Below are 25,712 nucleotides of genomic sequence, written 5' to 3'. Positions count from 1 at the left end.
TTACAACGGCAGGAGAGAGGAAGAGGAAGATGTTACAACGGCAGGAGAGAGGAAGATGTTACAACGACAGGAGAGAGGAAGAGGAAGATGTTACCACGGCAGGAGAGAGGAAGAGGAAGATGTTACAACGGCAGGAGAGAGGAAGAGGAAGATGGTACAACGGCAGGAGAGAGGAAGAGGAAGATGGTACAACGACAGGAGAGAGGAAGAGGAAGATGTTACAACGACAGGAGAGAGGAAGAGGAAGATGTTACAACGACAGGAGAGAGGAAGAGGAAGATGTTACAACGGCAGGAGAGAGGAAGAGGAAGATGTTACAACGACAGGAGAGAGGAAGATGTTACAACGGCAGGAGAGAGGAAGATGTTACAACGGCAGGAGAGAGGAAGAGGAAGATGTTACAACGACAGGAGAGAGGAAGAGGAAGATGTTACAACGACAGGAGAGAGGAAGATGTTACAACGGCAGGAGAGAGGAAGAGGAAGATGTTACAACGACAGGAGAGAGGAAGAGGAAGATGTTACAACGGCAGGAGAGAGGAAGAGGAAGATGTTACAACGACAGGAGAGAGGAAGAGGAAGATGTTACAACGGCAGGAGAGAGGAAGAGGAAGATGGTACAACGACAGGAGAGAGGAAGATGTTACAACGGCAGGAGAGAGGAAGAGGAAGATGTTACAACGACAGGAGAGAGGAAGAGGAAGATGTTACAACGGCAGGAGAGAGGAAGAGGAAGATGTTACAACGACAGGAGAGAGGAAGAGGAAGATGTTACAACGACAGGAGAGAGGAAGAGGAAGATGTTACAACGACAGGAGAGAGGAAGAGGAAGATGGTACAACGACAGGAGAGAGGAAGAGGAAGATGTTACAACGGCAGGAGAGAGGAAGATGTTACAACGACAGGAGAGAGGAAGAGGAAGATGTTACAACGACAGGAGAGAGGAAGAGGAAGATGGTACAACGACAGGAGAGAGGAAGAGGAAGATGGTACAACGACAGGAGAGAGGAAGAGGAAGATGTTACAACGGCAGGAGAGAGGAAGAGGAAGATGTTACAACGGCAGGAGAGAGGAAGAGGAAGATGGTACAACGACAGGAGAGAGGAAGATGTTACAACGGCAGGAGAGAGGAAGAGGAAGATGTTACAACGACAGGAGAGAGGAAGAGGAAGATGTTACAACGGCAGGAGAGAGGAAGATGTTACAACGGCAGGAGAGAGGAAGATGGTACAACGACAGGAGAGAGGAAGAGGAAGATGTTACAACGGCAGGAGAGAGGAAGAGGAAGATGTTACCACGGCAGGAGAGAGGAAGAGGAAGATGGTACAACGACAGGAGAGAGGAAGAGGAAGATGGTACAACGACAGGAGAGAGGAAGAGGAAGATGGTACAACGACAGGAGAGAGGAAGAGGAAGATGGTACAACGACAGGAGAGAGGAAGAGGAAGATGGTACAACGGCAGGAGAGAGGAAGATGTTACAACGGCAGGAGAGAGGAAGAGGAAGATGGTACAACGACAGGAGAGAGGAAGAGGAAGATGTTACAACGACAGGAGAGAGGAAGAGGAAGATGGTACAACGACAGGAGAGAGGAAGATGTTACAACGGCAGGAGAGAGGAAGAGGAAGATGGTACAACGACAGGAGAGAGGAAGATGTTACAACGGCAGGAGAGAGGAAGAGGAAGATGTTACAACGGCAGGAGAGAGGAAGAGGAAGATGTTACAACGACAGGAGAGAGGAAGAGGAAGATGTTACAACGACAGGAGAGAGGAAGATGAAGATGTTACAACGACAGGAGAGAGGAAGAGGAAGATGTTACAACGACAGGAGAGAGGAAGAGGAAGATGTTACAACGACAGGAGAGAGGAAGAGGAAGATGTTACAACGACAGGAGAGAGGAAGAGGAAGATGGTACAACGACAGGAGAGAGGAAGATGTTACAACGGCAGGAGAGAGGAAGAGGAAGAGGTTACAACGGCAGGAGAGAGGAAGAGGAAGATGGTACAACGGCAGGAGAGAGGAAGATGAAGATGTTACAATGGCAGGAGAGAGGAAGAGGAAGATGTTACAATGGCAGGAGAGAGGAAGAGGAAGATGTTACAACGGCAGGAGAGAGGAAGAGGAAGATGGTACAATGGCAGGAGAGAGGAAGAGGAAGAGGTTACAACGGCAGGAGAGAGGAAGAGGAAGATGTTACAATGGCAGGAGAGAGGAAGAGGAAGATGGTACAACGACAGGAGAGAGGAAGAGGAAGATGTTACCACGGCAGGAGAGAGGAAGAGGAAGATGTTACAACGGCAGGAGAGAGGAAGAGGAAGATGGTACAACGGCAGGAGAGAGGAAGAGGAAGATGTTACAACGACAGGAGAGAGGAAGAGGAAGATGGTACAACGGCAGGAGAGAGGAAGAGGAAGATGTTACAATGGCAGGAGAGAGGAAGAGGAAGATGGTACAACGGCAGGAGAGAGGAAGAGGAAGATGTTACAACGACAGGAGAGAGGAAGAGGAAGATGGTACAACGACAGGAGAGAGGAAGAGGAAGATGTTACAACGGCAGGAGAGAGGAAGAGGAAGATGTTACAATGGCAGGAGAGAGGAAGAGGAAGATGGTACAACGGCAGGAGAGAGGAAGATGTTTAACGACAGGAGAGAGGAAGATGTTACAATGGCAGGAGAGAGGAAGAGGAAGATGTTACAACGACAGGAGAGAGGAAGAGGAAGATGTTACAACGACAGGAGAGAGGAAGATGTTACAACGACAGGAGAGAGGAAGAGGAAGATGGTACAACGACAGGAGAGAGGAAGATGTTACAACGGCAGGAGAGAGGAAGAGGAAGATGGTACAACGACAGGAGAGAGGAAGGGGAAGATGTTACAACGACAGGAGAGAGGAAGAGGAAGATGGTACAACGACAGGAGAGAGGAAGAGGAAGATGGTACAACGACAGGAGAGAGGAAGAGGAAGATGTTACAATGACAGGAGAGAGGAAGAGGAAGATGGTACAACGACAGGAGAGAGGAAGAGGAAGATGTTACAACGACAGGAGAGAGGAAGAGGAAGATGTTACAACGGCAGGAGAGAGGAAGAGGAAGATGGTACAACGACAGGAGAGAGGAAGAGGAAGATGGTACAACGACAGGAGAGAGGAAGAGGAAGATGTTACAACGACAGGAGAGAGGAAGAGGAAGATGTTACAACGACAGGAGAGAGGAAGATGTTACAATGGCAGGAGAGAGGAAGAGGAAGATGTTACAACGACAGGAGAGAGGAAGAGGAAGATGTTACAACGACAGGAGAGAGGAAGAGGAAGATGGTACAACGACAGGAGAGAGGAAGAGGAAGATGTTACAACGGCAGGAGAGAGGAAGATGTTTAACGACAGGAGAGAGGAAGAGGAAGATGTTACAACGACAGGAGAGAGGAAGAGGAAGATGTTACCACGGCAGGAGAGAGGAAGAGGAAGATGTTACAACGGCAGGAGAGAGGAAGAGGAAGATGTTACAATGGCAGGAGAGAGGAAGAGGAAGATGTTACAACGACAGGAGAGAGGAAGAGGAAGATGGTACAACGACAGGAGAGAGGAAGAGGAAGATGTTACAACGGCAGGAGAGAGGAAGAGGAAGAGGTTACAACGGCAGGAGAGAGGAAGAGGAAGATGTTACAACGACAGGAGAGAGGAAGAGGAAGATGTTACAACGGCAGGAGAGAGGAAGAGGAAGAGGTTACAACGGCAGGAGAGAGGAAGAGGAAGATGGTACAACGGCAGGAGATGGCATCTAGAATACCTAGAAGGATGCCAGTTTTTCCCCTTCGGACTTCGGACTGCAAATCTAGGGTGGCATGCCAGTCTCTCTAACCTCTAGATTACCTAACAGAGGGTTGCTACTCACACTGTAAGTCTTGGCCTCCAGTGGAGAGAGGACCCACTCCAGCAGGGCTGTCCTGCCAGGCTTCACCTCTCCCTGGGGGTTGAGACACTGCAGCACGGGGTGACCAAAGTTATCAGCCGTCAGCTGCTCAAGGGGCTCTGTGTCCACACGGTACCTCAGAGGGACAGCCCCTCCGTTGTACAGCTCATACACCTGCAAAACACCAACCAGACACTGTGACCACTCTCCATGATGAGGGGATGAATGTTTACATATCTTGAATTACTCATCTTATATGTATATATTCTATACTATTCTACTGTAACTTAGTCTATGCTGCTCTGACATTGCTCGTCCATATATTTATATATTCTTCATTACATTCCTTTACTTAGATTTGTATGTATTGGGTATATGTTGTGAAATTGTTAGATATTACTTGTTAGATATTATTGCACTGTCGGAGCTAGAAACACAAGCATTTCGCTACACCCGCAATAACATCTGTATGTGACCAATACAATTTGATTTGATTTGATTTAGATTTGATGAAGAATTAGCTGAAACTGAGGGGAGCAGTGAACGATACGCTTCCTGTTGTAATTATAACTGTCTTCGAATCAAATTTAAATCGTATTTGTCACATTTATAACTGTCTTCAAATCAAATTTAAATTGTATTTGTCACATTTATAACTGTCTTCAAATCAAATTGAAATTGTATTTGTCACATGCGCCGACTACAACGTTACAGTGAAATGCTTACTTACAAGCTCTTAACCAACAATTTCGTTTTTAAGAAAATTACCTAAAAAATACGAAATAAAAGTAACAAATAATTAAAGAGCAGCAGTAAAATAACAATAGCGAGGCTATAGAGAGGGAAACCACCAAGGTGTGTTCTATACATTGGTGACAGATGAGGTGAGCTTCCCCCATGTACATTGCAAACCAATCACTTATTGTGAAACCTGAGCAGGGAGTCTAACCTGTTTAGGTGGATTGAACCCCCCGATGGCCACTGGGGCAAAGACGTGCTTGGTGGAGGTGAAGTGGAGGTAGTGCCTGTCTCTCTCCACCGTCACTCCCATGAAGTTCAACTGCACACAGACAAACAAAACAGAGACCGTCGGGTATTATCAGCAATGAGATACAGTCTTATTCAAACCTCAGCCCAGACGTCTAAAAGGCTGGTTCCCAAGACTACCCCTGATCCTGGAATAACAAGCCCAGACGTCTAAAAGGCTGGTTCCCAAGACTACCCCTGATCCTGGAATAACAAGCCCAGACATCTAGAAGGCTGGTTCCCAAGACTACCCCTGATCCTGGAATAACAAGCCCAGACGTCTAGAAGGCTGGTTCCCAAGACTACTCCTGATCCTGGAATAACAAGCCCAGACGTCTAAAAGGCTGGTTCCCAAGACTACTCCTGATCCTGGAATAACAAGCCCAGACGTTTAAAAGGCTGGTTCCCAAGACTACCCCTGATCCTGGAATAACAAGCCCAGACGTCTAGAAGGCTGGTTCCCAAGACTACCCCTGATCCTGGAATAACAAGCCCAGACGTCTAGAAGGCTGGTTCCCAAGACTACTCCTGATCCTGGAATAACAAGCCCAGACGTCTAGAAGGCTGGTTCCCAAGACTACTCCTGATCCTGGAATAACAAGCCCAGACATCTAAAAGGCTGGTTCCCAGGACTACCGCTGATCCTGGAATAACAAGCCCAGACATCTAAAAGGCTGGTTCCCAGGACTACTCCTGATCCTGGAATAACAAGCCCAGACGTCTAGAAGGCTGGTTCCCAAGACTACTCCTGATCCTGGAATAACAAGCCCAGACGTTTAAAAGGCTGGTTCCCAAGACTACTCCTGATCCTGGAATAACAAGCCCAGACGTCTAGAAGGCTGGTTCCCAAGACTACCCCTGATCCTGGAATAACAAGCCCAGACGTCTAAAAGGCTGGTTCCCAAGACTACTCCTCATCCTGGACTAACAAGCCCAGACATCTAAAAGGCTGGTTCCCAAGACTACCCCTGATCCTGGAATAACAAGCCCAGACATCTAAAAGGCTGGTTCCCAAGACTACTCCTGATCCTGGAATAACAAGCCCAGACATCTAGAAGGCTGGTTCCCAAGACTACTCCTGATCCTGGAATAACAAGCCCAGACATCTAGAAGGCTGGTTCCCAAGACTACTCCTGATCCTGGAATAACAAGCCCAGACGTCAAGAAGGCTGGTTCCCAAGACTACTCCTGATCCTGGAATAACAAGCCCAGACGTCTAAAAGGCTGGTTCCAAAGACTACTCCTTGTCCTGGAATAACAAGCCCAGACATCTAAAAGGCTGGTTCCCAAGACTACTCCTGATCCTGGAATAACAAGCCCAGACGTCTAAAAGGCTGGTTCCCAAGACTACCCCTGATCCTGGAATAACAAGCCCAGACGTCTAAAAGGCTGGTTCCCAAGACTACCCCTGATCCTGGAATAACAAGCCCAGACGTCTAGAAGGCTGGTTCCCAAGACTACCCCTATTCCTGGAATAACAAGCCCAGACGTCTAAAAGGCTGGTTCCCAAGACTACTCCTGATCCTGGAATAACAAGCCCAGACGTCTAAAAGGCTGGTTCCCAAGACTACTCCTGATCCTGGAATAACAAGCCCAGACGTCTAGAAGGCTGGTTCCCAAGACTACTCCTGATCCTGGAATAACAAGCCCAGACGTCTAGAAGGCTGGTTCCCAAGACTACTCCTGATCCTGGAATAACAAGCCCAGACATCTAGAAGGCTGGTTCCCAAGACTACTCCTGATCCTGGAATAACAAGCCCAGACGTCTAGAAGGCTGGTTCCCAAGACTACTCCTTATCCTGGAATAACAAGCACAGACGTCTAGAAGGCTGGTTCCCAAGACTACTCCTGATCCTGGAATAACAAGCCCAGACCCCTAAAAGGCTGGTTCCCAAGACTACTCCTGATCCTGGAATAACAAGCCCAGACGTCTAGAAGGCTGGTTCCCAAGACTACCCCTGATCCTGGAATAACAAGCCCAGACGTCTAAAAGGCTGGTTCCCAAGACTACTCCTCATCCTGGACTAACAAGCCCAGACATCTAAAAGGCTGGTTCCCAAGACTACCCCTGATCCTGGAATAACAAGCCCAGACATCTAAAAGGCTGGTTCCCAAGACTACTCCTGATCCTGGAATAACAAGCCCAGACATCTAGAAGGCTGGTTCCCAAGACTACTCCTGATCCTGGAATAACAAGCCCAGACATCTAGAAGGCTGGTTCCCAAGACTACTCCTGATCCTGGAATAACAAGCCCAGACGTCAAGAAGGCTGGTTCCCAAGACTACTCCTGATCCTGGAATAACAAGCCCAGAAGTCTAGAAGGCTGGTTCCCAAGACTACTCCTGATCCTGGAATAACAAGCCCAGACGTCTAAAAGGCTGGTTCCCAAGACTACTCCTTATCCTGGAATAACAAGCCCAGACATCTAAAAGGCTGGTTCCCAAAACTACTCCTGATCCTGGAATAACAAGCCCAGACGTCTAAAAGGCTGGTTCCCAAGACTACCCCTGATCCTGGAATAACAAGCCCAGACGTCTAAAAGGCTGGTTCCCAAGACTACCCCTTATCCTGGAATAACAAGCCCAGACGTCTAGAAGGCTGGTTCCCAAGACTACTCCTGATCCTGGAATAACAAGCCCAGACGTCTAAAAGGCTGGTTCCCAAGACTACTCCTTATCCTGGAATAACAAGCCCAGACATCTAAAAGGCTGGTTCCCAAGACTACTCCTGATCCTGGAATAACAAGCCCAGACGTCTAAAAGGCTGGTTCCCAAGACTACCCCTGATCCTGGAATAACAAGCCCAGACGTCTAAAAGGCTGGTTCCCAAGACTACCCCTGATCCTGGAATAACAAGCCCAGACGTCTAGAAGGCTGGTTCCCAAGACTACCCCTATTCCTGGAATAACAAGCCCAGACGTCTAAAAGGCTGGTTCCCAAGACTACTCCTGATCCTGGAATAACAAGCCCAGACGTCTAAAAGGCTGGTTCCCAAGACTACTCCTGATCCTGGAATAACAAGCCCAGACGTCTAGAAGGCTGGTTCCCAAGACTACTCCTGATCCTGGAATAACAAGCCCAGACGTCTAGAAGGCTGGTTCCCAAGACTACTCCTGATCCTGGAATAACAAGCCCAGACGTCTAGAAGGCTGGTTCCCAAGACTACTCCTGATCCTGGAATAACAAGCCCAGACGTCTAAAAGGCTGGTTCCCAAGACTACTCCTGATCCTGGAATAACAAGCCCAGACGTCTAGAAGGCTGGTTCCCAAGACTACTCCTGATCCTGGAATAACAAGCCCAGACGTCTAGAAGGCTGGTTCCCAAGACTACTCCTGATCCTGGAATAACAAGCCCAGACGTCTAGAAGGCTGGTTCCCAAGACTACCCCTGATCCTGGAATAACAAGCCCAGACGTCTAGAAGGCTGGTTCCCAAGACTACCCCTGATCCTGGAATAACAAGCCCAGACGTCTAGAAGGCTGGTTCCCAAGACTACTCCTTATCCTGGAATAACAAGCCCAGACGTCTAGAAGGCTGGTTCCCAAGACTACTCCTGATCCTGGAATAACAAGCCCAGACCCCTAAAAGGCTGGTTCCCAAGACTACTCCTGATCCTGGAATAACAAGCCCAGACGTCTAGAAGGCTGGTTCCCAAGACTACCCCTGATCCTGGAATAACAAGCCCAGACGTCTAAAAGGCTGGTTCCCAAGACTACTCCTCATCCTGGACTAACAAGCCCAGACATCTAAAAGGCTGGTTCCCAAGACTACCCCTGATCCTGGAATAACAAGCCCAGACATCTAAAAGGCTGGTTCCCAAGACTACTCCTGATCCTGGAATAACAAGCCCAGACGTCTAGAAGGCTGGTTCCCAAGACTACTCCTGATCCTGGAATAACAAGCCCAGACGTCTAAAAGGCTGGTTCCCAAGACTACTCCTTATACTGGAATAACAAGCCCAGACATCTAAAAGGCTGGTTCCCAAGACTACTCCTGATCCTGGAATAACAAGCCCAGACGTCTAAAAGGCTGGTTCCCAAGACTACCCCTGATCCTGGAATAACAAGCCCAGACGTCTAAAAGGCTGGTTCCCAAGACTACCCCTGATCCTGGAATAACAAGCCCAGACGTCTAGAAGGCTGGTTCCCAAGACTACCCCTATTCCTGGAATAACAAGCCCAGACGTCTAAAAGGCTGGTTCCCAAGACTACTCCTGATCCTGGAATAACAAGCCCAGACGTCTAAAAGGCTGGTTCCCAAGACTACTCCTGATCCTGGAATAACAAGCCCAGACGTCTAGAAGGCTGGTTCCCAAGACTACTCCTGATCCTGGAATAACAAGCCCAGACATCTAGAAGGCTGGTTCCCAAGACTACTCCTGATCCTGGAATAACAAGCCCAGACGTCTAGAAGGCTGGTTCCCAAGACTACTCCTGATCCTGGAATAACAAGCCCAGACGTCTAAAAGGCTGGTTCCCAAGACTACTCCTGATCCTGGAATAACAAGCCCAGACGTCTAGAAGGCTGGTTCCCAAGACTACTCCTGATCCTGGAATAACAAGCCCAGACGTCTAGAAGGCTGGTTCCCAAGACTACTCCTGATCCTGGAATAACAAGCCCAGACGTCTAGAAGGCTGGTTCCCAAGACTACCCCTGATCCTGGAATAACAAGCCCAGACGTCTAGAAGGCTGGTTCCCAAGACTACCCCTGATCCTGGAATAACAAGCCCAGACGTCTAGAAGGCTGGTTCCCAAGACTACTCCTTATCCTGGAATAACAAGCCCAGACGTCTAGAAGGCTGGTTCCCAAGACTACTCCTGATCCTGGAATAACAAGCCCAGACCCCTAAAAGGCTGGTTCCCAAGACTACTCCTGATCCTGGAATAACAAGCCCAGACATCTAGAAGGCTGGTTCCCAAGACTACCCCTGATCCTGGAATAACAAGCCCAGACGTCTAAAAGGCTGGTTCCCAAGACTACTCCTGATCCTGGAATAACAAGCCCAGAAGTCTAGAAGGCTGGTTCCCAAGACTACTCCTGATCCTGGAATAACAAGCCCAGACATCTAGAAGGCTGGTTCCCAAGACTACTCCTGATCCTGGAATAACAAGCCCAGACATCTAGAAGGCTGGTTCCCAAGACTACTCCTGATCCTGGAATAACAAGCCCAGACGTCAAGAAGGCTGGTTCCCAAGACTACTCCTGATCCTGGAATAACAAGCCCAGACGTCTAGAAGGCTGGTTCCCAAGACTACTCCTGATCCTGGAATACAAGCCCAGACGTCTAAAAGGATGGTTCCCAAGACTACTCCTTATCCTGGAAATAACAAGCCCAGACATCTAAAAGGCTGGTTCCCAAGACTACCCCTGATCCTGGAATAACAAGCCCAGACGTCTAAAAGGCTGGTTCCCAAGACTACCCCTGATCCTGGAATAAAAAGCCCAGACGTCTAGAAGGCTGGTTCCCAAGACTACTCCTGATCCTGGAATAACAAGCCCAGACGTCTAAAAGGCTGGTTCCCAAGACTACTCCTTATCCTGGAATAACAAGCCCAGACATCTAAAAGGCTGGTTCCCAAGACTACTCCTGATCCTGGAATAACAAGCCCAGACGTCTAAAAGGCTGGTTCCCAAGACTACCCCTGATCCTGGAATAACAAGCCCAGACGTCTAAAAGGCTGGTTCCCAAGACTACCCCTGATCCTGGAATAACAAGCCCAGACGTCTAGAAGGCTGGTTCCCAAGACTACCCCTATTCCTGGAATAACAAGCCCAGACGTCTAAAAGGCTGGTTCCCAAGACTACTCCTGATCCTGGAATAACAAGCCCAGACGTCTAAAAGGCTGGTTCCCAAGACTACTCCTGAAGGCTGGTTCCCAAGACTACCCCTGATCCTGGAATAACAAGCCCAGACGTCTAAAAGGCTGGTTCCCAAGACTACCCCTGATCCTGGAATAAAAAGCCCAGACGTCTAGAAGGCTGGTTCCCAAGACTACTCCTGATCCTGGAATAACAAGCCCAGACGTCTAAAAGGCTGGTTCCCAAGACTACTCCTTATCCTGGAATAACAAGCCCAGACATCTAAAAGGCTGGTTCCCAAGACTACTCCTGATCCTGGAATAACAAGCCCAGACGTCTAAAAGGCTGGTTCCCAAGACTACCCCTGATCCTGGAATAACAAGCCCAGACGTCTAGAAGGCTGGTTCCCAAGACTACTCCTGATCCTGGAATAACAAGCCCAGACGTCTAGAAGGCTGGTTCCCAAGACTACTCCTGATCCTGGAATAACAAGCCCAGACATCTAAAAGGCTGGTTCCCAGGACTACCGCTGATCCTGGAATAACAAGCCCAGACATCTAAAAGGCTGGTTCCCAGGACTACTCCTGATCCTGGAATAACAAGCCCAGACGTCTAGAAGGCTGGTTCCCAAGACTACTCCTGATCCTGGAATAACAAGCCCAGACGTTTAAAAGGCTGGTTCCCAAGACTACTCCTGATCCTGGAATAACAAGCCCAGACGTCTAGAAGGCTGGTTCCCAAGACTACCCCTGATCCTGGAATAACAAGCCCAGACGTCTAAAAGGCTGGTTCCCAAGACTACTCCTCATCCTGGACTAACAAGCCCAGACATCTAAAAGGCTGGTTCCCAAGACTACCCCTGATCCTGGAATAACAAGCCCAGACATCTAAAAGGCTGGTTCCCAAGACTACTCCTGATCCTGGAATAACAAGCCCAGACATCTAGAAGGCTGGTTCCCAAGACTACTCCTGATCCTGGAATAACAAGCCCAGACATCTAGAAGGCTGGTTCCCAAGACTACTCCTGATCCTGGAATAACAAGCCCAGACGTCAAGAAGGCTGGTTCCCAAGACTACTCCTGATCCTGGAATAACAAGCCCAGACGTCTAAAAGGCTGGTTCCAAAGACTACTCCTTGTCCTGGAATAACAAGCCCAGACATCTAAAAGGCTGGTTCCCAAGACTACTCCTGATCCTGGAATAACAAGCCCAGACGTCTAAAAGGCTGGTTCCCAAGACTACCCCTGATCCTGGAATAACAAGCCCAGACGTCTAAAAGGCTGGTTCCCAAGACTACCCCTGATCCTGGAATAACAAGCCCAGACGTCTAGAAGGCTGGTTCCCAAGACTACCCCTATTCCTGGAATAACAAGCCCAGACGTCTAAAAGGCTGGTTCCCAAGACTACTCCTGATCCTGGAATAACAAGCCCAGACGTCTAAAAGGCTGGTTCCCAAGACTACTCCTGATCCTGGAATAACAAGCCCAGACGTCTAGAAGGCTGGTTCCCAAGACTACTCCTGATCCTGGAATAACAAGCCCAGACGTCTAGAAGGCTGGTTCCCAAGACTACTCCTGATCCTGGAATAACAAGCCCAGACATCTAGAAGGCTGGTTCCCAAGACTACTCCTGATCCTGGAATAACAAGCCCAGACGTCTAGAAGGCTGGTTCCCAAGACTACTCCTTATCCTGGAATAACAAGCACAGACGTCTAGAAGGCTGGTTCCCAAGACTACTCCTGATCCTGGAATAACAAGCCCAGACCCCTAAAAGGCTGGTTCCCAAGACTACTCCTGATCCTGGAATAACAAGCCCAGACGTCTAGAAGGCTGGTTCCCAAGACTACCCCTGATCCTGGAATAACAAGCCCAGACGTCTAAAAGGCTGGTTCCCAAGACTACTCCTCATCCTGGACTAACAAGCCCAGACATCTAAAAGGCTGGTTCCCAAGACTACCCCTGATCCTGGAATAACAAGCCCAGACATCTAAAAGGCTGGTTCCCAAGACTACTCCTGATCCTGGAATAACAAGCCCAGACATCTAGAAGGCTGGTTCCCAAGACTACTCCTGATCCTGGAATAACAAGCTCAGACATCTAGAAGGCTGGTTCCCAAGACTACTCCTGATCCTGGAATAACAAGCCCAGACGTCAAGAAGGCTGGTTCCCAAGACTACTCCTGATCCTGGAATAACAAGCCCAGAAGTCTAGAAGGCTGGTTCCCAAGACTACTCCTGATCCTGGAATAACAAGCCCAGACGTCTAAAAGGCTGGTTCCCAAGACTACTCCTTATCCTGGAATAACAAGCCCAGACATCTAAAAGGCTGGTTCCCAAAACTACTCCTGATCCTGGAATAACAAGCCCAGACGTCTAAAAGGCTGGTTCCCAAGACTACCCCTGATCCTGGAATAACAAGCCCAGACGTCTAAAAGGCTGGTTCCCAAGACTACCCCTGATCCTGGAATAACAAGCCCAGACGTCTAGAAGGCTGGTTCCCAAGACTACTCCTGATCCTGGAATAACAAGCCCAGACGTCTAAAAGGCTGGTTCCCAAGACTACTCCTTATCCTGGAATAACAAGCCCAGACATCTAAAAGGCTGGTTCCCAAGACTACTCCTGATCCTGGAATAACAAGCCCAGACGTCTAAAAGGCTGGTTCCCAAGACTACCCCTGATCCTGGAATAACAAGCCCAGACGTCTAAAAGGCTGGTTCCCAAGACTACCCCTGATCCTGGAATAACAAGCCCAGACGTCTAGAAGGCTGGTTCCCAAGACTACCCCTATTCCTGGAATAACAAGCCCAGACGTCTAAAAGGCTGGTTCCCAAGACTACTCCTGATCCTGGAATAACAAGCCCAGACGTCTAAAAGGCTGGTTCCCAAGACTACTCCTGATCCTGGAATAACAAGCCCAGACGTCTAGAAGGCTGGTTCCCAAGACTACTCCTGATCCTGGAATAACAAGCCCAGACGTCTAGAAGGCTGGTTCCCAAGACTACTCCTGATCCTGGAATAACAAGCCCAGACGTCTAGAAGGCTGGTTCCCAAGACTACTCCTGATCCTGGAATAACAAGCCCAGACGTCTAAAAGGCTGGTTCCCAAGACTACTCCTGATCCTGGAATAACAAGCCCAGACGTCTAGAAGGCTGGTTCCCAAGACTACTCCTGATCCTGGAATAACAAGCCCAGACGTCTAGAAGGCTGGTTCCCAAGACTACTCCTGATCCTGGAATAACAAGCCCAGACGTCTAGAAGGCTGGTTCCCAAGACTACCCCTGATCCTGGAATAACAAGCCCAGACGTCTAGAAGGCTGGTTCCCAAGACTACCCCTGATCCTGGAATAACAAGCCCAGACGTCTAGAAGGCTGGTTCCCAAGACTACTCCTTATCCTGGAATAACAAGCCCAGACGTCTAGAAGGCTGGTTCCCAAGACTACTCCTGATCCTGGAATAACAAGCCCAGACCCCTAAAAGGCTGGTTCCCAAGACTACTCCTGATCCTGGAATAACAAGCCCAGACGTCTAGAAGGCTGGTTCCCAAGACTACCCCTGATCCTGGAATAACAAGCCCAGACGTCTAAAAGGCTGGTTCCCAAGACTACTCCTCATCCTGGACTAACAAGCCCAGACATCTAAAAGGCTGGTTCCCAAGACTACCCCTGATCCTGGAATAACAAGCCCAGACATCTAAAAGGCTGGTTCCCAAGACTACTCCTGATCCTGGAATAACAAGCCCAGACGTCTAGAAGGCTGGTTCCCAAGACTACTCCTGATCCTGGAATAACAAGCCCAGACGTCTAAAAGGCTGGTTCCCAAGACTACTCCTTATCCTGGAATAACAAGCCCAGACATCTAAAAGGCTGGTTCCCAAGACTACTCCTGATCCTGGAATAACAAGCCCAGACGTCTAAAAGGCTGGTTCCCAAGACTACCCCTGATCCTGGAATAACAAGCCCAGACGTCTAAAAGGCTGGTTCCCAAGACTACCCCTGATCCTGGAATAACAAGCCCAGACGTCTAGAAGGCTGGTTCCCAAGACTACCCCTATTCCTGGAATAACAAGCCCAGACGTCTAAAAGGCTGGTTCCCAAGACTACTCCTGATCCTGGAATAACAAGCCCAGACGTCTAAAAGGCTGGTTCCCAAGACTACTCCTGATCCTGGAATAACAAGCCCAGACGTCTAGAAGGCTGGTTCCCAAGACTACTCCTGATCCTGGAATAACAAGCCCAGACGTCTAGAAGGCTGGTTCCCAAGACTACTCCTGATCCTGGAATAACAAGCCCAGACGTCTAGAAGGCTGGTTCCCAAGACTACTCCTGATCCTGGAATAACAAGCCCAGACGTCTAAAAGGCTGGTTCCCAAGACTACTCCTGATCCTGGAATAACAAGCCCAGACGTCTAGAAGGCTGGTTCCCAAGACTACTCCTGATCCTGGAATAACAAGCCCAGACGTCTAGAAGGCTGGTTCCCAAGACTACTCCTGATCCTGGAATAACAAGCCCAGACGTCTAGAAGGCTGGTTCCCAAGACTACCCCTGATCCTGGAATAACAAGCCCAGACGTCTAGAAGGCTGGTTCCCAAGACTACCCCTGATCCTGGAATAACAAGCCCAGACGTCTAGAAGGCTGGTTCCCAAGACTACTCCTTATCCTGGAATAACAAGCCCAGACGTCTAGAAGGCTGGTTCCCAAGACTACTCCTGATCCTGGAATAACAAGCCCAGACCCCTAAAAGGCTGGTTCCCAAGACTACTCCTGATCCTGGAATAACAAGCCCAGACATCTAGAAGGCTGGTTCCCAAGACTACCCCTGATCCTGGAATAACAAGCCCAGACGTCTAAAAGGCTGGTTCCCAAGACTACTCCTGATCCTGGAATAACAAGCCCAGAAGTCTAGAAGGCTGGTTCCCAAGACTACTCCTGATCCTGGAATAACAAGCCCAGACATCTAGAAGGCTGGTTCCCAAGACTACTCCTGATCCTGGAATAACAAGCCCAGACATCTAGAAGGCTGGTTCCCAAGACTACTCCTGATCCTGGAATAACAAGCCCAGACGTCAAGAAGGCTGGTTCCCAAGACTACTCCTGATCCTGGAATAACAAGCCCAGACGTCTAGAAGGCTGGTTCCCAAGACTACTCCTGATCCTGGAATACAAGCCCAGACGTCTAAAAGGATGGTTCCCAAGACTACTCCTTATCCTGGAAATAACAAGCCCAGACATCTAAAAGGCTGGTTCCCAAGACTACCCCTGATCCTGGAATAACAAGCCCAGACGTCTAAAAGGCTGGTTCCCAAGACTACCCCTGATCCTGGAATAAAAAGCCCAGACGTCTAGAAGGCTGGTTCCCAAGACTACTCCTGATCCTGGAATAACAAGCCCAGACGTCTAAAAGGCTGGTTCCCAAGACTACTCCTTATCCTGGAATAACAAGCCCAGACATCTAAAAGGCTGGTTCCCAAGACTACTCCTGATCCTGGAATAACAAGCCCAGACGTCTAAAAGGCTGGTTCCCAAGACTACCCCTGATCCTGGAATAACAAGCCCAGACGTCTAAAAGGCTGGTTCCCAAGACTACCCCTGATCCTGGAATAACAAGCCCAGACGTCTAGAAGGCTGGTTCCCAAGACTACCCCTATTCCTGGAATAACAAGCCCAGACGTCTAAAAGGCTGGTTCCCAAGACTACTCCTGATCCTGGAATAACAAGCCCAGACGTCTAAAAGGCTGGTTCCCAAGACTACTCCTGAAGGCTGGTTCCCAAGACTACCCCTGATCCTGGAATAACAAGCCCAGACGTCTAAAAGGCTGGTTCCCAAGACTACCCCTGATCCTGGAATAAAAAGCCCAGACGTCTAGAAGGCTGGTTCCCAAGACTACTCCTGATCCTGGAATAACAAGCCCAGACGTCTAAAAGGCTGGTTCCCAAGACTACTCCTTATCCTGGAATAACAAGCCCAGACATCTAAAAGGCTGGTTCCCAAGACTACTCCTGATCCTGGAATAACAAGCCCAGACGTCTAAAAGGCTGGTTCCCAAGACTACCCCTGATCCTGAAATAACAAGCCCAGACGTCTAAAAGGCTGGTTCCCAAGACTACCCCTGATCCTGGAATAACAAGCCCAGACGTCTAAAAGGCTGGTTCCCAAGACTACCCCTGATCCTGGAATAAAAAGCCCAGACGTCTAGAAGGCTGGTTCCCAAGACTACTCCTGATCCTGGAATAACAAGCCCAGACGTCTAAAAGGCTGGTTCCCAAGACTACTCCTTATCCTGGAATAACAAGCCCAGACATCTAAAAGGCTGGTTCCCAAGACTACTCCTGATCCTGGAATAACAAGCCCAGACGTCTAAAAGGCTGGTTCCCAAGACTACCCCTGATCCTGGAATAACAAGCCCAGACGTCTAAAAGGCTGGTTCCCAAGACTACCCCTGATCCTGGAATAACAAGCCCAGACGTCTAGAAGGCTGGTTCCCAAGACTACCCCTATTCCTGGAATAACAAGCCCAGACGTCTAAAAGGCTGGTTCCCAAGACTACTCCTGATCCTGGAATAACAAGCCCAGACGTCTAAAAGGCTGGTTCCCAAGACTACTCCTGAAGGCTGGTTCCCAAGACTACTCCTGATCCTGGAATAACAAGCCCAGACGTCTAGAAGGCTGGTTCCCAAGACTACTCCTGATCCTGGAATAACAAGCCCAGACGTCTAAAAGGCTGGTTCCCAAGACTACCCCTGATCCTGGAATAACAAGCCCAGACGTCTAGAAGGCTGGTTCCCAAGACTACCCCTATTCCTGGAATAACAAGCCCAGACGTCTAAAAGGCTGGTTCCCAAGACTACTCCTGATCCTGGAATAACAAGCCCAGACGTCTAAAAGGCTGGTTCCCAAGACTACTCCTGATCCTGGAATAACAAGCCCAGACGTCTAGAAGGCTGGTTCCCAAGACTACTCCTGATCCTGGAATAACAAGCCCAGACGTCTAGAAGGCTGGTTCCCAAGACTACCCCTGATCCTGGAATAACAAGCCCAGACGTCTAGAAGGCTGGTTCCCAAGACTACTCCTTATCCTGGAATAACAAGCCCAGACGTCTAGAAGGCTGGTTCCCAAGACTACTCCTGATCCTGGAATAACAAGCCCAGACCCCTAAAAGGCTGGTTCCCAAGACTACTCCTGATCCTGGAATAACAAGCCCAGACCCCTAAAAGGCTGGTTCACAAGACTACTCCTGATCCTGGAATAACAAGCCCAGACGTCTAAAAGGCTGGTTCCCAAGACTACTCCTCATCCTGGAATAACAAGCCCAGACCCCTAAAAGGCTGGTTCCCAAGACTACCCCTGATCCTGGAATAACAAGCCCAGACGTCTAGAAGGCTGGTTGCCAAGACTACTCCTGATCCTGGAATAACAAGCCCAGACGTCTAAAAGGCTGGTTCCCAAGACTACTCCTGATCCTGGAATAACAAGCCCAGACGTTTAAAAGGCTGGTTCCCAAGACTACCCGTGATCCTGGAATAACAAGCCCAGACATCTAGAAGGCTGGTTCCCAAGACTACCCCTGATCCTGGAATAACAAGCCCAGACGTCAGGAAGGCTGGTTCCCAAGACTACTCCTGATCCTGGAATAACAAGCCCAGACGTCTAGAAGGCTGGTTCCCAAGACTACTCCTGATCCTGGAATACAAGCCCAGACGTCTAAAAGGATGGTTCCCAAGACTACTCCTTATCCTGGAAATAACAAGCCCAGACATCTAAAAGGCTGGTTCCCAAGACTACCCCTGATCCTGGAATAACAAGCCCAGACGTCTAAAAGGCTGGTTCCCAAGACTACCCCTGATCCTGGAACAAAAAGCCCAGACGTCTAGAAGGCTGGTTCCCAAGACTACTCCTGATCCTGGAATAACAAGCCCAGACGTCTAAAAGGCTGGTTCCCAAGACTACTCCTTATCCTGGAATAACAAGCCCAGACATCTAAAAGGCTGGTTCCCAAGACTACTCCTGATCCTGGAATAACAAGCCCAGACGTCTAAAAGGCTGGTTCCCAAGACTACCCCTGATCCTGGAATAACAAGCCCAGACGTCTAAAAGGCTGGTTCCCAAGACTACCCCTGATCCTGGAATAACAAGCCCAGACGTCTAGAAGGCTGGTTCCCAAGACTACCCCTATTCCTGGAATAACAAGCCCAGACGTCTAAAAGGCTGGTTCCCAAGACTACTCCTGATCCTGGAATAACAAGCCCAGACGTCTAAAAGGCTGGTTCCCAAGACTACTCCTGATCCTGGAATAACAAGCCCAGACGTCTAGAAGGCTGGTTCCCAAGACTACTCCTGATCCTGGAATAACAAGCCCAGACGTCTAGAAGGCTGGTTCCCAAGACTACTCCTGATCCTGGAATAACATGCCCAGACGTCTAGAAGGCTGGTTCCCAAGACTACTCCTGATCCTGGAATAACAAGCCCAGACGTCTAGAAGGCTGGTTCCCAAGACTACCCCTGATCCTGGAATAACAAGCCCAGACGTCTAGAAGGCTGGTTCCCAAGACTACTCCTTATCCTGGAATAACAAGCCCAGACGTCTAGAAGGCTGGTTCCCAAGACTACTCCTGATCCTGGAATAACAAGCCCAGACCCCTAAAAGGCTGGTTCCCAAGACTACTCCTGATCCTGGAATAACAAGCCCAGACCCCTAAAAGGCTGGTTCCCAAGACTACTCCTGATCCTGGAATAACAAGCCCAGACCCCTAAAAGGCTGGTTCCCAAGACTACTCCTGATCCTGGAATAACAAGCCCAGACGTCTAAAAGGCTGGTTCCCAAGACTACTCCTCATCCTGGAATAACAAGCCCAGACCCCTAAAAGGCTGGTTCCCAAGACTACCCCTGATCCTGGAATAACAAGCCCAGACGTCTAGAAGGCTGGTTGCCAAGACTACTCCTGATCCTGGAATAACAAGCCCAGACGTCTAAAAGGCTGGTTCCCAAGACTACTCCTGATCCTGGAATAACAAGCCCAGACGTTTAAAAGGCTGGTTCCCAAGACTACCCGTGATCCTGGAATAACAAGCCCAGACATCTAGAAGGCTGGTTCCCAAGACTACCCCTGATCCTGGAATAACAAGCCCAGACGTCTAGAAGGCTGGTTCCCAAGACTACTCCTTATCCTGGAATAACAAGCCCAGACGTCTAGAAGGCTGGTTCCCAAGACTACTCCTGATCCTGGAATAACAAGCCCAGACCCCTAAAAGGCTGGTTCCCAAGACTACTCCTGATCCTGGAATAACAAGCCCAGACGTCTAGAAGGCTGGTTCCCAAGACTACCCCTGATCCTGGAATAACAAGCCCAGACGTCTAAAAGGCTGGTTCCCAAGACTACTCCTCATCCTGGACTAACAAGCCCAGACATCTAAAAGGCTGGTTCCCAAGACTACCCCTGATCCTGGAATAACAAGCCCAGACATCTAAAAGGCTGGTTCCCAAGACTACTCCTGATCCTGGAATAACAAGCCCAGAAGTCTAGAAGGCTGGTTCCCAAGACTACTCCTGATCCTGGAATAACAAGCCCAGACATCTAGAAGGCTGGTTCCCAAGACTACTCCTGATCCTGGAATAACAAGCCCAGACATCTAGAAGGCTGGTTCCCAAGACTACTCCTGATCCTGGAATAACAAGCCCAGACGTCAAGAAGGCTGGTTCCCAAGACTACTCCTGATCCTGGAATAACAAGCCCAGACGTCTAGAAGGCTGGTTCCCAAGACTACTCCTGATCCTGGAATACAAGCCCAGACGTCTAAAAGGATGGTTCCCAAGACTACTCCTTATCCTGGAAATAACAAGCCCAGACATCTAAAAGGCTGGTTCCCAAGACTACCCCTGATCCTGGAATAACAAGCCCAGACGTCTAAAAGGCTGGTTCCCAAGACTACCCCTGATCCTGGAATAAAAAGCCCAGACGTCTAGAAGGCTGGTTCCCAAGACTACTCCTGATCCTGGAATAACAAGCCCAGACGTCTAAAAGGCTGGTTCCCAAGACTACTCCTTATCCTGGAATAACAAGCCCAGACATCTAAAAGGCTGGTTCCCAAGACTACTCCTGATCCTGGAATAACAAGCCCAGACGTCTAAAAGGCTGGTTCCCAAGACTACCCCTGATCCTGGAATAACAAGCCCAGACGTCTAAAAGGCTGGTTCCCAAGACTACCCCTGATCCTGGAATAACAAGCCCAGACGTCTAGAAGGCTGGTTCCCAAGACTACCCCTATTCCTGGAATAACAAGCCCAGACGTCTAAAAGGCTGGTTCCCAAGACTACTCCTGATCCTGGAATAACAAGCCCAGACGTCTAAAAGGCTGGTTCCCAAGACTACTCCTGATCCTGGAATAACAAGCCCAGACGTCTAGAAGGCTGGTTCCCAAGACTACTCCTGATCCTGGAATAACAAGCCCAGACGTCTAGAAGGCTGGTTCCCAAGACTACTCCTGATCCTGGAATAACAAGCCCAGACGTCTAGAAGGCTGGTTCCCAAGACTACTCCTGATCCTGGAATAACAAGCCCAGACGTCTAGAAGGCTGGTTCCCAAGACTACCCCTGATCCTGGAATAACAAGCCCAGACGTCTAGAAGGCTGGTTCCCAAGACTACTCCTTATCCTGGAATAACAAGCCCAGACGTCTAGAAGGCTGGTTCCCAAGACTACTCCTGATCCTGGAATAACAAGCCCAGACCCCTAAAAGGCTGGTTCCCAAGACTACTCCTGATCCTGGAATAACAAGCCCAGACCCCTAAAAGGCTGGTTCCCAAGACTACTCCTGATCCTGGAATAACAAGCCCAGACCCCTAAAAGGCTGGTTCCCAAGACTACTCCTGATCCTGGAATAACAAGCCCAGACGTCTAAAAGGCTGGTTCCCAAGACTACTCCTCATCCTGGAATAACAAGCCCAGACCCCTAAAAGGCTGGTTCCCAAGACTACCCCTGATCCTGGAATAACAAGCCCAGACGTCTAGAAGGCTGGTTGCCAAGACTACTCCTGATCCTGGAATAACAAGCCCAAACGTCTAAAAGGCTGGTTCCCAAGACTACTCCTGATCCTGGAATAACAAGCCCAGACGTTTAAAAGGCTGGTTCCCAAGACTACCCCTGATCCTGGAATAACAAGCCCAGACATCTAGAAGGCTGGTTCCCAAGACTACCCCTGATCCTGGAATAACAAGCCCAGACGTCTAGAAGGCTGGTTCCCAAGACTACTCCTGATCCTGGAATAACAAGCCCAGACGTCTAGAAGGCTGGTTCCCAAGACTACTCCTGATCCTGGAATAACAAGCCCAGACATCTAAAAGGCTGGTTCCCAGGACTACCGCTGATCCTGGAATAACAAGCCCAGACATCTAAAAGGCTGGTTCCCAGGACTACTCCTGATCCTGGAATAACAAGCCCAGACGTCTAGAAGGCTGGTTCCCAAGACTACTCCTGATCCTGGAATAACAAGCCCAGACGTTTAAAAAGCTGGTTCCCAAGACTACTCCTGATCCTGGAATAACAAGCCCAGACGTCTAGAAGGCTGGTTCCCAAGACTACCCCTGATCCTGGAATAACAAGCCCAGACGTCTAAAAGGCTGGTTCCCAAGACTACTCCTCATCCTGGACTAACAAGCCCAGACATCTAAAAGGCTGGTTCCCAAGACTACCCCTGATCCTGGAATAACAAGCCCAGACATCTAAAAGGCTGGTTCCCAAGACTACTCCTGATCCTGGAATAACAAGCCCAGACATCTAGAAGGCTGGTTCCCAAGACTACTCCTGATCCTGGAATAACAAGCCCAGACATCTAGAAGGCTGGTTCCCAAGACTACTCCTGATCCTGGAATAACAAGCCCAGACGTCTAGAAGGCTGGTTCCCAAGACTACTCCTGATCCTGGAATAACAAGCCCAGACGTCTAGAAGGCTGGTTCCCAAGACTACTCCTGATCCTGGAATAACAAGCCCAGACGTCTAAAAGGCTGGTTCCCAAGACTACTCCTTATCCTGGAATAACAAGCCCAGACATCTAAAAGGCTGGTTCCCAAGACTACTCCTGATCCTGGAATAACAAGCCCAGACATCTAAAAGGCTGGTTCCCAAGACTACCCCTGATCCTGGAATAACAAGCCCAGACGTCTAAAAGGCTGGTTCCCAAGACTACCCCTGATCCTGGAATAACAAGCCCAGACGTCTAGAAGGCTGGTTCCCAAGACTACCCCTATTCCTGGAATAACAAGCCCAGACGTCTAGAAGGCTGGTTCCCAAGACTACTCCTGATCCTGGAATAACAAGCCCAGACGTCTAAAAGGCTGGTTCCCAAGACTACTCCTGATCCTGGAATAACAAACCCAGACGTCTAGAAGGCTGGTTCCCAAGACTACTCCTGATCCTGGAATAACAAGCCCAGACGTCTAGAAGGCTGGTTCCCAAGACTACTCCTGATCCTGGAATAACAAGCCCAGACGTCTAGAAGGCTGGTTCCCAAGACTACCCCTGATCCTGGAATAACAAGCCCAGACGTCTAGAAGGCTGGTTCCCAAGACTACTCCTTATCCTGGAATAACAAGCCCAGACGTCTAGAAGGCTGGTTCCCAAGACTACTCCTGATCCTGGAATAACAAGCCCAGACCCCTAAAAGGCTGGTTCCCAAGACTACTCCTGATCCTGGAATAACAAGCCCAGACCCCTAAAAGGCTGGTTCCCAAGACTACTTCTGATCCTGGAATAACAAGCCCAGACCCCTAAAAGGCTGGTTCCCAAGACTACTCCTGATCCTGGAATAACAAGCCCAGACGTCTAAAAGGCTGGTTCCCAAGACTACTCCTCATCCTGGAATAACAAGCCCAGATCCCTAAAAGGCTGGTTCCCAAGACTACCCCTGATCCTGGAATAACAAGCCCAGACGTCTAGAAGGCTGGTTCCCAAGACTACTCCTGATCCTGGAATAACAAGCCCAGACGTCTAAAAGGCTGGTTCCCAAGACTACCCCTGATCCTGGAATAACAAGCCCAGACGTCTAAAAGGCTGGTTCCCAAGACTACCCCTGATCCTGGAATAACAAGCCCAGACGTCTAGAAGGCTGGTTCCCAAGACTACTCCTCATCCTGGAATAACAAGCCCAGACGTCTAGAAGGCTGGTTCCCAAGACTACCCCTGATCCTGGAATAACAAGCAGGTTCAACGGAGAGGTCTAGACTTAATCTGTTTCCCAGGAAAACCGGTGCATTAAAATATGGCTGTGCTGTCTCACCAGAATCTCTCTGCCGTGAGATAGCTTGAACAGGACTGGGAGACGGTCAGTACCAGCAAAGTCATGTCTATGAAGAAGAACAACAAAAAGATCGTATGTAAAGAATATTCATCTCATCACGTCATTACTTTCTTGAATGATTTATTATTAAGGGCTATTATTTTTTGTTGTGTCTGTGTATCCAACCTCAATAGCCGAGTCATTTGGAAGTATGGTAACATGAGACTAGAGCAGGAAGTGGGGGGTGGGGGGGGGTAATAATGGACCTACAGTATTTGAAAATAACTGCCCTTCTTCTGGCCCACTGATTGATTTTAACGACTAAATCGGGCTCCAAAAAAAAATATCTGTTTGGACATTGACTTTTCTAAAATCCTGATGTGGCCCTCAAGCCAAACATGTTGCCAACCCATGGACTAGGCCATACCTGTAGCTAAATGTCACTGCCTTCTGCTGTCCTGGATGTAGTTTACCAGAGCGGGGTGCTATATTAAACAGCCTGTTATCCTGCACCTTCATATGGTGGAGCTCTGTAGTACTGAACTCCCCAGTCTCAGCCCAGTACTCAAGCTCTATCTGCTGGTCTTCTGGGAACAGGAACGACCTGGAGGGAGTGGAGGTTAGCATAGCATAGCATAGCTTAGTTTAGAGCATAGCCTACCATAGCATAGCATAGCTTAGAGCATAGCCTAACATAGCATAGCATAACATAGAAAAGCAGAGCATAACATAGAAAAACATAACATAGAAAAGCATAGCTTAGTTTAGAGCATAGCCTAACATAGAAAAGCATAGCATAACATTGGATAGAAAAGCATAGCACAACATAGCATAACATAGGATAGAAAAGCATAGCACTAACATAGCATAGCATAACAGAGAATAGCATAGCACAACAGAGCATAGCATAACATAGGATAGAAAAGCATAGCACAACATAGCTTAACATAGGATAGAAAAGCATAGCACAACATAGCAAATCATAGCATGACATAGCATATTAGCATAGCATAACATAGCATAGAATAGAAAAGCATAGCACAACATAGCAAAGCATAACATAGCATAGCATAGAAAAGCATAGCACAACATAGCAAAGCATAGCATATTAGCATAGCATAACAGATACTGACCACTCGACAGGGATGCTCCCAGTGTTCTCAAACATCAGCAGCACACTGGAGGGTTCTGAGCCCAGAGGAGCAGCGCTGAAGTTGAAATCCAACATGGCCGACGTGAAGATGGAGGGACAGCGACGCAGACTGGAGGAGGTGGGGGACAGACACACCTCAGATACACACTATATATAACTCCAGACCAATTCCATACACTGATATTAGAAGCGTCACAGCAGTTCATAGATGGGTGGATAGGGGTTGGCGTCAATTCACATTTCAATTGAGTGTTTTTGGGGATTTTCAGTTTGTTCTCTGAATTGACTGAATTGAAAACGAATTGTATGACTGAATTGAAAAGGAATCGAATGACTGAATTGAAAAGGAATTGAATGAATGAATTGAAAAGGAATCGAATGCCTGAATTGAAAAGGAATCGAATGACTGAATTGAAAAGGAATCGAATGACTGAATTGAAAAGGAATTGAATCCAATCCTAAAATGTAATTTACCTAATTTTTTTGCCTTGCTTCACTCCACAGTCACCAAGAGACTTGAGTTTATCTGACAAAGTTCATAGTCCCTACT

At 48.8% G+C, this 25,712-nt stretch overlaps 1 protein-coding gene across 3 annotated transcripts in view; it reads right to left on the bottom strand.

Moving 5' to 3' along the window:
- Positions 1–25,712, bottom strand: part of cfap65 (cilia and flagella associated protein 65) — a 104,610-nt gene that overhangs the window by 32,703 nt on the left and 46,195 nt on the right. For all 3 annotated transcript variants that reach the window (XM_055871946.1, XM_055871948.1, XM_055871945.1), the window contains exons 19-23: positions 25,143–25,271; positions 24,437–24,613; positions 24,010–24,076; positions 4,860–4,970; positions 3,893–4,084 (exon numbers count right to left, since the gene is read on the bottom strand). In XM_055871946.1, coding sequence (XP_055727921.1) covers positions 3,893–4,084; positions 4,860–4,970; positions 24,010–24,076; positions 24,437–24,613; positions 25,143–25,271 — 676 coding nt within the window. The remainder of the gene's footprint in view (positions 1–3,892; positions 4,085–4,859; positions 4,971–24,009; positions 24,077–24,436; positions 24,614–25,142; positions 25,272–25,712) is intronic.

This window comes from Salvelinus fontinalis, chromosome 19 (genome assembly GCF_029448725.1).
Source record: "Salvelinus fontinalis isolate EN_2023a chromosome 19, ASM2944872v1, whole genome shotgun sequence".
Lineage (NCBI taxonomy): Eukaryota > Metazoa > Chordata > Actinopteri > Salmoniformes > Salmonidae > Salvelinus > Salvelinus fontinalis.
The sequence above is the reverse complement of the archived record's forward strand: the minus strand, read 5'-3'. Positions and strand labels throughout refer to the sequence as shown.